The sequence below is a fragment of the Austrofundulus limnaeus genome, unplaced genomic scaffold (assembly GCF_001266775.1).
Source record: "Austrofundulus limnaeus strain Quisiro unplaced genomic scaffold, Austrofundulus_limnaeus-1.0 Scaffold200, whole genome shotgun sequence".
Classification (NCBI taxonomy): domain Eukaryota; kingdom Metazoa; phylum Chordata; class Actinopteri; order Cyprinodontiformes; family Rivulidae; genus Austrofundulus; species Austrofundulus limnaeus.
In genome coordinates, this window is record NW_013952602.1 from 693,141 (window position 1) to 704,720 (window position 11,580).

The 11,580-nt window shown below is 37.5% G+C and overlaps 1 protein-coding gene across 8 annotated transcripts in view; it reads left to right on the top strand.

The window, feature by feature from the left end:
* The window catches only part of tspan4a (tetraspanin 4a), a 270,357-nt gene that overhangs the window by 236,594 nt on the left and 22,183 nt on the right, over nt 1-11,580 (top strand). For all 8 annotated transcript variants that reach the window (XM_014018733.1, XM_014018737.1, XM_014018734.1 and 5 more), the window contains 2 exons: nt 294-395; nt 2,308-2,439. In XM_014018733.1, coding sequence (XP_013874187.1) covers nt 294-395; nt 2,308-2,439 — 234 coding nt within the window. The remainder of the gene's footprint in view (nt 1-293; nt 396-2,307; nt 2,440-11,580) is intronic.

Consider the following 11,580-nt stretch of genomic DNA (forward strand, 5'->3'; position numbering starts at 1 on the left):
GAAAGAAAGAAAGAAAGAAAGAAAGAAAGAAAGAAAGAAAGAAAGAAAGAAAGAAAGAAAGAAAGAAAGAAAGAGTTTCTGTCGTTCCACCTTCCTCAGACAGCACTGCAGCTTTTCTTGGAAATCTAAGTGGTCATTTGTTTCTCCTTGTGTTAGAACAATTTGCTGCAACAAAAAAGAAAATGGAAACATCCAGTGCAAACTAGAGGCCGAAATGATGTTTGCTCAATTGTCTTGTTTTAAAAACAGCCTGTTTTTCATCTTCTTTTTTTTCTCTCATCCTGTTTTTGCAGATTGATCACTACGCACAGAGAGATCTGAAGAAAGGCCTCCAGCTCTTTGGCACTGAAGGCAACGTGGGTTTGACCAACGCCTGGATGATAGTGCAAACTGATGTAAGACGGCAAATATCTGGACTGTGTGGGTGGTGTTATTCTGATACCACCCACCCATATATGCATGTATATATCCCATTTAATATTAACCTCTGTGCCATTTACCAAAACAAGACACAGACTCTTCTGTCACAAGCTGAGATGCATAACATTCTGWCTGCATTATTTATTGTGACAGGGGTTATTTTTGCTTTAGGCATGGTTTCACTTTTTGTACTACAGTCATCATATTAAAAATTCAGCGAATTATCACACAATGGAACACCGTTCTGTTTAGATATCTTCAAATTAAAATTATCATAATACATTTGCTCATCAATGGCATATTATACATTTACTAGCAGACTGACATTCTAAAAGAAAATAATGRATTTAGAATGAAAATGACAACAACAAGCATGGTACGTCTCTGGTACTTTCCTGGTGAGATGAGAATAATGCAGACGTTTTAGACCCTATGAGGTAATCTTTATTACCAGRTCTCACTTTGATGTGCCTTTTTCCTTTGTTATGTATTTTTTTTCCTTTCAAAAATCTCTGCAAAGAAAACACCATGTGAGAAAGAGATTGGGAATTAAGGATTGCAGAGAGCGAATACAGCAGCTGAAGAAACTAAAAATGCTTTTAGGTGTCTCGGAATGATAGATTGCAGACTTCAGGGCTTTCGGTTATAGTGTTATGGCTTGTAGTTTTGTTCTATTAGCTAAAGTTTGGCTCTCGTGTGTTTCGCACGCATGCAAACTTTTGCCTGGAAGGGGTATTCTGTGAGCTTGTGTCTGTGGCAAACGAAAAGACATAAATGATGACAGWGAAATCTATTGCTATGCAAATAAATGCAGGTCTGGATCTCTAAGTGGGGGTGATAACGTGCAGAGCTCTTATTTTCGGCGAGCAGGATGAAGAGAATCTGCTTAAATAAGCCCCCYTTTGAAATTCTAGGTATGCCTGCGTGAACGTGTGCCTTTATCCTTGTAATATCAGTGCCGTTGCTCGTGTGTGTGTGTAGAGAGAGCTGCAAAGTCTGTGGGAGACAAAAACCATTAAAAGGCAGCTCTCATTCTGTTACTCCCTCCTTCCTAAGCCTCTTTCATACATGCTGAGTCACTGAATGGATAATACCGCAGATGTCCCTAGAGCAAAGGTCACCTTGGATGATATTTATGGCCACTTATAGAACTCTGGATGTACATCGAAAGAGCATTCACACACAGGAGAGGAAGCAGTAAAACTTCAACAATGCCTTCTATGAATGCAGATGCAATAAATCTGGAGAAGTCACGTGCCGCACCGGTCGTTAACTTTCCAAGGTGGTTACATTTAAATAAACCATACGCCAGCTTAAACCTTTGTTTTACTTGCAAACTTGGAGGCTTTTGAGGGGGTTAACTCAGCTGGATTCTATGATTAATTGCAAATTTGGTCTGTTCTTTTAAGCGAATAAGCAAGTTTTAAATTAACTCGTAGTTTGCAATTCCGTGCACGCTCTGCTGCAGGGAGGGGCTCAGACGGTGTTACTCCTGTGTGGAATTAAAGTTCAAGAGATGAACAAAAACATCGGGAGCACTTTATCTTTCCACATCCACTGATGAACCGAAATCTGAAAGTCACCGTGTCCTCTTATCAAAAATCTATAGCAATCACAAAGCAGGAAGATGTAGATCAAAAGAAGCAGGCGAGTTAGAAATCTAAATAATAGCTTTGCTACAAATGGTACAGAAGCAGCTTCAGATCGATATCAGGCACATTCAACACAAGTTCTATGTTTCAGACTGCAACAATTATTCTTAGAAGATTGGTGATTTTAAATCTAGATGTGTTCAGATYGCTTTTTATGAAAGGAGAATTTCATGTGATGGTGGAAAAAAAAAGAGAGAAATACCCCAAAACTTTTGACTCTCTTTTTTTTGGGCAGTTTCGTTGTTGTGGAGTCACCAACCACACAGACTGGTTTGAGGTGTACAACGCCACCCGGGTGCCAGACTCCTGCTGCCTGGAGTACAGTGATAACTGTGGACTGGACAACCCGGGGACATGGTGGACAGCGGTAAGTTTAAAAATAAAGTGCATCTTCATAAAGTTCTAATGTTTGTTTTTCTGTTACTTTRTGAAGCATTATGGTAAAAGATTAATGGAGTCAAAAATAAAAAGGGAATATAATTTATTGGATAATTGGAAAGCATCAAAATCCTGCTTTGTGCCCTTTATTGCACATTGTAGAACCATTGATTGGTCGATGCTGATTATTTTCAGTGTAAAAGTCAGCACTGGAAGGGTCCTTTGAAACTTTTGATATTTTTTTTCTAAACTTCACCAGATAAACTTCAGAATCATGAGATTTGTGCTCGTTGTTACTGATAATGAATTTACCACAATCGCCCAAAGTGACATAACATAAGGTTTTTCTAATGAAACTTTGTTCCTAAATTTAAACTTGTCCAACAGATGCAGATTCAGCTGTTTTCCTTTGGGGGGTGGGGTGTTATTAATAAATCACCAAAATAAAATCTCAAATGCTCACAGATTTAGGGGTCACTGGTCTGCAACCTGTCTCTATAAGGGACAGATGATGAATCTCAAACAGGTTGAACTCAACTTAATAACCTACAGTGATGTGCAAAAGTTTAAGTTGGGTGTAAAAAAATTAGAAAAGAATAATGTTTCACAAATGTACAGAATATTGTGTTTTTTTAAAAGAACCGGTAGTAATACAGACCACTCCGAGTTCYAATCTTAGCATCACTAAGTGTCTGAAAACTACACAGACAGAAACTGATGCTGTTTTAAAGTCATTTTATCCTCTCTCCAAAGACAAGAAGTGGGCTTGCGGTTGCAAGATGTTCTTTTTCACACAGTCGTTTAAAGGGATCCATGATTAGTTGTAACATTAYACTTTATTTAATAAACATATATTTTAACTGTAAAATAAAGACTGTAAAAATACTGTAGGCTGTTTAGTTTTTATAACTTTTGAACTAAAAGTTAAAAATATATTACATGGACGGGGCCATTTTATTTACACGCAAAACATTCTGGGTAAATGATGATATGGATAGGTCATCAGTGCGAGGCTGCTAGCGAGTTATATCCACCCTGAAGGTTAAGTTTGGACAATTTCACCYCTAGACGCTATCACCATATATATGTACTAGCTCAGCGCTACACATTCTCCTCTCGTCACTGAGGTCCTCCATCCACATGACAGAGAGGGGAACGCAAAAATGACTCAGCTGTAACTGAAAATATGGATGGAGGACAACAGTTTAGCTTGTTTGTCGCGCTAGCGCTGAGCTAATACATGTAAGGCTATACATATAGCATTGGCGCTAGCGCAAAGGCTAACAGGCTAAGCTGAGGTTCATCTTCCATGAAGCAGCTCTGTTGTCCTCCATCTATATTTTCAGTTACAGGCTGAGTCATTTCTACCTTCTCCTCTCTGTCAACGCTCTCTGGTTTCATTTAAAAGAGTCGATCATCAGATATTGTCCAAGATTAACCTTCAGGGTGGATATAGCTCGCTCACACTGAGGACCTATCCATGTCATTATTTACCCAGAATGCTTTGTGTGTAAATAAAATGGCTCTGTCCGTGTTAAAATATATTTTTAAAAGTTTACAAAATTAAACATCCTACAGTATTTTTTACAGTCTTTATTTTACAGTTAAAATATTTGTTTATGAAAGTCTAATGTTACAACTAATCGTGGATCCCTTTAATAGTCCATAAGACACAGGGCGTAGAGCTCAACACGCACAACAGACGGATAATGAAAGTGGAGTAGTTGAAGCAAAATGACATCTGGACGCTTTTCAGCATAAACAAACATGCCCACAAACTTTTGACCAATCACACAATAGTTTGCACCTGTGAAAATAYGTCTGTAGGCTTTGTGTCAAGGAGCAGATGAAGCTACAACAAGAAAAAAGTGATGTGATTTTTTTCCCCCACAACTGCYTCAATGAGAGTCGATTTTTCGTCTTTGAATGGAGAATAAAATGACCTTTACTCTGAAGACACTTCCTAATGATGCAGGGTGTACATTTGGGATCATGGTCCTGCAGCAGAATAAATTTGGGGTCAATTAGCCGTCTAGGTGGTATTGCAGCATAAACAAGTATTTGCTTGCATTTGCTTGAATACCATTAATCCTGACCAGATCATCAGCTCCATTTGAAGAAACGCTTTCTGAAGGTTTGCATGAAACTGCATCGTGCTTCACTGGGTGGAATTTTTTTTTTTTTTTTGGGCCACAATTCTTCCACAAAGACAGACACCAAATGGTGGATGGGTGTACCCGGGTCCTGTAGGTTTTTGTCAGTTCTGAGCTGATGACATTGCCGGACATCTTTTGATTTTGAATCAAAGTCAGCATAATGTGTCTTTCATCTGCCACACTAAGTTTCCTCGGCCAAACCATTGCATCTGCGATCCTTAATGTTGCACGCTTCCTGGTGCTTCTTCCAAAGAGTTTGTACAGCACATGTTGAAACTTGAGCCCGCTTTGAAATGTATGTCTGAGAGACCCCTTGCTGATGTAATCACTAGAAGATTTTTGGGGAAATTTTGAAGGGGGCCAATGTTGCTAGTTTACAAAATCCAACAGCACTTTGTAGTACTCTAGGATAAGAAAAAGAAATGTCRACATGTTGATGTATGAACAGTAAAAGACGGGTAAAGTATGCTTTATAACAACACTCTTATTAAGACGAGCAGACAGAAACACTGAAGACTTCAGTTCATGTGGGTATTTTCTTTATGGTGTTTTGTGTTGGAAGGTTTCACTTCCAATTCTGAAGTATAATTTTCTTTTATTTAAATTACAACTGAAATCTATGGACACTTAAATGTACTCTACACTCGGAGGTGATTTGAAAGAAAACTGAAAGTTCTTTAGTGACGAGAAAGACACCTGGATGAAAGGAGACAGCAATTCCAGTGTTTTGAAGTATAATTTGTAAATTAATTGAAAATATTGTTTGTTTGCAAAGGATTGGAACACAGCTCGAAAGTTAYTGTGACATTGTTTGTTAGAAGAACATTTTGTGAAGCAAATCTCCAAATAGAAAATTGAAACTGRAAGCTATTTCAAAACAAGAAAAACACATTTTAAATCATTCTTTTTCACATTTGAATCATTCATTCAGTGAAACTGCATTGCTTTGGTCTGAATTTCTRCTTACTGTAACTCCACAAGCCATTCTTTCACCTCTTTTCTGAGGTGTGTCTCAGATCAACTCATTTTGAGGCWGTRTCTTTAAATCCAAACAAGGCGCCTAACACCTCACCCCAGAGCAAGAAGAGAATGAAGACGATAAAACTGTAGTTAGTAAGTCTATTCCTTATTTGACAATTCTGTTGGAATTTCTGTGATGTAATAGTTCAGAAAACATCAGAGAATAGAGAAAACAGAACAGGTTGAAAAAATGACACAAACAGAATATAAAGATTTGGATAAAATTAATTATATGATGTTTACAAAGAGGCCCTGTGATGGACTTGCAACCTGTCCAGGGTATACCCCGCCCCTCGCACTGTGACTGCTGGATATGGGCACCAGTGACCCACACGACCCTGAAAAGGAATAAGCGTGTACAGAAAATGGATGGATGGATGGATGTTTACAAAGAGACAAAAAACTGTTAATATTCCATTTAGAGTTGATGGTGTAGAGATTAACAGAGTTAGAGATAAAGTTTTTGGGTGTTATTATTGATGAGAAATTGACATGGAAACCTCATAAATTATTTAAGAATAAAACTAGCTAAATCCATTGTATTTCTTTACAAAGTAAGGGACTTGTTCATTGATAAAGCTCTGTATATGTTATATAACACGTTAGTTGTTCCACACTTGGTCTATTGTGTTGAGGTATGGGGTAAAGCATGTAAGACTAATACAAATCCTGTTTTTCTTTTGCAGCAAAGGGCTATCCATCTGATACATAATTTTGTAAAATGGATGGATGGATGGATGGATGGATGGATGGATGGATGGATGGATGGATGGATGGATGGATGGATGGATGGATGGATGGATGGAATTATTAAAATTTTATGATTTGGTTGATTATAACATTTTATTAGTCATGTATACAACTCACCAAACACATTACCTTTAAACATCCAGAAAATCTTTGCTAAGAACGAGAGCTGTTATAATTGTAAGGAGACAGAGATGTTCATGAAACCTAAATTTYGAACATGTTTGAAAGAAAGATGCAACTCAATCCAAGGAGTGAGACTGTGCAATAATCTGGAAGATGATGTTAAAAAAGCCAGATCAGTGTACATGTTCAAGAGAATGATAAAAGCTAGATTGTTAAAAATATGAAACAGTATAATGTGTATTCATATAATTTGTTGTTCTAGAAAGATTTGATGTTTTTGTTTTGTTGACTGAAGATTATTATTGTTTGAATTTATACTTGAGAAAAAAGGGGCAGATATTATAAGATCTTTTTCTTTTCTCTGCTGCCTTTCATTTTACTTTATTTGTATTTTCTTTTTTATTGTACATAGAATTTAGTTTTTAAATAAATGAATAAAGTTTGAAAATAAAAAAATTTAAATAATATAAAGATATCTTTGCAGCACCGGAAGAGACGAAATTAAAATGTTCTCAACTCCTAGAGACTCCAGGTCTGCAACAAAATGTATTTAATGGCTAAAAAGTGGATTTTAAGGTAACCCAGGGAACAGGCACAAAAACACTCATAGAAGCTTGGATATCAAAGAGAAAATTAGTTTAATAATTGAATTAAAATGCTGTTGTGACAGCATAAATACTTATGCWGGAGAACACTGGGAAAACACATGGGAAGAACAAACCAAAACAAGCATGGAAGGTACATTGTACCAACAGGGAACATGAGACACGAGAATATAAAGGGGCACTAACGAGGGGTAATGGGACACACCTGGGGAGAGACAAGAAGCTGTGGGAGGAGCTTGAGAAGAACACACAGAAGTAGGTATGCACACTGGGGACTAAAACACTGGAAGTACCCAAAGAAAAAGAAGACAAAAACTAATGAAACAGTAATAAAAAAATAAGCAAAATAAACASTGAATATACCAACAAAACTCACAGATCCTTATGTTTAGATAAACATGTTACTATTGTAAAATATACCTGAGTCAGCAAAAAATTAGAGATGCACCAATTCTGGTTTTGTAGACCAATACCAATATCTGGTTCTTGAATAGCWCTGGCCTGCCAATACAGATTTTCCAACACCAATTTTCTTTCAACAGATTAAACTATACAAACTCAGATAAATGGGATTTTAAAAATTGCTGTCATTCAACAAACAACTGTAACAAGAACTTCCAATGGGTAACAGTCCTTTTCTCTCTTCAGATAAATAAAAAATGTCACTAAAATAAGATACGATCGAAACAAATAAATTAAAAAATAAATTAAATAAATTAAGCAGAAGTGGTGGTTTAAAACGCAACAGAAAAGGAAGTAAATAAAATAATCCCATTTATGCACCAAAGGTTGGATTTTTCATGTGGTGTTCTGTGTAGTTATCAACAATCAATATTTATATTCAGTAGAAGCTACTCAAAGCATCAGTTTAGAATAAATTTAAAGTTCTCATGATATGAGCTAACAACTGGCCCCAGAGGAGCAGTTCAAGATTGTCTGCTGTTTAAAAACAAATACAAAGTAGTTTGTGTGATCAGTCTTTTTTTAACACTACTTTAGTTTTCCATTAGTGTCACCTTCTATTTACACTGAAATGAGCAAATGTATGTTTTTCATCTTGGTCATGGTCTGACTAATCATTAGCTCATCTCTCCTGAGAAAAAAAAATCCTTTGCTCTGAATTCTAAACTGATTATGTTCCCAGGGATTTCAGTTGCAGGTAAGATAATGGTYACTCCACAGGAAACTGGCTTCAAAATTTAAACTATTCCTTTACCTTTATCTTATTTGTAGTTCTGATCATTTAAAAAATAGAAATAAAGAATGTACGGYTTTCAGACCGATTGTTTGGTGCATCCCTTCCAAAAATGCCCTATTTTTCTTAATAATTTCATCAAAGTCGTTCTGTTTGCAGAAAATTTTCACAGATTTTTGTTCATGTCACATGAGGTTCCTCTACCAAAAGTCATAGCAACATATTCCAGATAATCTGTATATTCTGATGTAAATTTCACTGTGCTTCAGTGTTTATGCGTTGATAATCTTCACCTACTTTGTATCTTTGTTCTGTGTCTTGTTGGAGTGTTTGACATGAAACTATTTTCTACAACACTACAATCTAAGGGGCATAATTTGTCTCTCATCTGGTGTTCAGCCTCCTACACAGCTGTCTGTTTTAGCTAATGAGTGTGTTTCAACCTACAAATGAAAAGGACCTGTCTGGTTTAAGTGGTTACTCTAACACCCAACTATAATCCTACAAAATCCTTCAGTGGACCTAGAAGAAATGATTGTCTTGAAATGATTTAGAAATTTTTTCATCGTATGAAATAAACAAGATTTKAATTTGTGTAAGGATTTATATTCCACATCAGATTTTCACAGCTGTCTAAAGAAATTTGCACAGAACTGTAAATTTTTGTTTTAATCTAAGATTAAGACTAAAATGATCCTGATCGCCTGACCCGCCAAAGGAAAGCTGCATGACAARGTCTCTGTCTGTACTGGTGGAAAACAGAACATAGGATGCAAAAAATCACATTTCCCAACAGAGACCAATGCAAGCATCATTTTTTACAGATTTGTCCTAATGAATATTTAACACTGGATGCTTTTCATTAATTTTGCTTGGACTGGATTTAAATGAATTAGTTTGCACATAATTTAGCAAGACTGACAGTTGTTGTTCATGATAAAATTGAGCATGTTGAGATGAAACGTCAGGATGGTATTAACTGTATAATAGTGAGGAACTAATATTACTCCACATATGATCTGTTTGTCAAAGCTTCAAACTATCAAGCTGACTGTGTTGTTTTCCTGTTTATCGTTTCTTCCATACCTTTTTTCTTTTTTGCAAACTACTTCTACATACTTTGTACTTTATTACACATTTTTCTCATTTATATTTGCTGTGCTAAGATAAGGTTTTTTCACCTGCTGAGATCAGTGCCATGCAGGATGAATCAGGTCAGCCAAAGGGTGGTCTGAGTGGGATATCTCCTGAAGAAGTATCTGCTCAGCTCAGAGTGGCTCTGATTGTCCAGATCAGCAAATCAGCCTGAGGATACATCAGATGGTTCTGTGGCTTCTGTCCGATCCAAAGAAGGAAGTATTCACAAGCATAGGATCTATCTAAAACATTTTTCAAAAAATTAATATGGACTCTTCTTGTTGCTGACTCAGCTCATCTAATGTTCCAGTTTGCACTGGACAGGATGACTAAACTTCTGAAAGCTTAACTTCAGACGCAGAAAAATAAATAAATAAAAAATGTTGCATCGCTACATACAACTTGTGCCTTAATTTAGGCAAGTCATCATAATGCGGCCACCCAACGATTGATTGATTGATTGATTGATTGATTGATTGATTGATTGATTGATTGATTGACTGATTGATGATGCCTTTATTGTCAATGTACAGAGCACAATGAAATTACATTTAAGAACACCCATTCAAGAAGACACACATGACAAAAACATGGGGGAACAGGTGTTTAGGTCATGCAACAACCAGCAGGGGTTGCGCTACCTTTAAAAGGAAAAACGAAAATACCATACGAGGATAGATGAGGAAAAAACAAAACATCATATTATATCAACGAAATATGATACATTATGGTGTTTATGAAAAAACTCATCAAGCAAGAACACATTTATTAGCCAGAGGAGTGAGTGAGTTTAGYGGGAATAAGTCTGAAGAATCCAGTRCCCAAAAGAAAAACCGTTCAGCCATRAGTTCAGAATATTGGTGTTGAATTGTTCATTCTGTGTAGCTCCAGAATGACCTTCAGGAGATCAGATTAGATGGAGTGAGAGGGGGAGAGGTGGGGGGAGGAGCCTCAAGTCAATGTAAACATCAGGAGAAATTAGAGCCACCACCTTTAAGGCCACATGTGGGGGGGCACAAATCTGGAATCAGTTGTTTGGGAACAGAAGAAATGTTTTCGGGCAGGCAGACAATAATAATTTTTCATCTGTCTTAATGTCTGCTGGTACATCTCAAGGTGGCGAATCCAATCAGACAGATAGTGTGGACAATTCCACCGAGCTGAGCTATCAGATTCTCCAAGATCAATTCCATCTCATCAGCAAAGTCCAGGAACTACAGCCGGCCCGCGACCCTCAGCAGAACCGRTTGTAGACCTTGTCCKAACTCGCTGGGAACAGCAATCCTTCATATTGGTCAGGCAGCCAGGAAATGGCCTGAATAGCCACTGATGCTGTTTTGTAGAACACCAGGAGACCAACAAGCCAATTTGTAGAATCCAGTGATCAGAATCCAAATATATATACAGCTAGTTGAACAGAGCAAAACAGAGGTCCCACCTTTGACATGTCCTCCCATGGAAAAAAAATGTTCCAGAAATGTTTTAAGAGACRGGCTAACCAAATCCATAAAAATAAATCCATAAGTTTTGTTTTGGATGAAAACGTAGAGGAGGCTCCGAGCAGCAAGCAGAAAAGARAAGGGAGGGCAGGAGAGAAGGAAAAAGTGTCTTACTCCTCCGAGAGCGGAACAAAAAACAAAACACTGAGTCATAAAACCCTCACCATTCTCTGCCACCTTTATCAAAAATGCAGTGGCCAAGTTGAGGCTGAGGCCATATTTTACCTGCCCCAATCAGAGCCTGTAAATCAAGTCRATTTGGTCTATCTCCATCTTAATTCTGTCTTCAGTCGAAAATCAAGAAAATATCTGCATCTCATTTTAAAGGATGTATTATCCATCCATRATACCTGCTTCTTCCTTTCAGGYTCARGGGGGTCACTGGTGCCCATATCCAGCAGTCACAGTGCGAAGGATGGGGTACACCCTGGACAGGTCACAAGTCCATCACAGGGCCACACACCTAGGGACAATTTAGAGTTACCAYTTAACCTAACAATCATGTTTTTTGGTCTGTGGGAGGAAGCCGGAGTGCATGGAGAGAACATGCAAACTCTACCCAGAAAGGTCCCAGGCCGGGATTTGAGCCGGCGATCTTCTTGCAGAGAGGCATCAGCTCTATCAACTGAGCCACTGTGCCGCCAA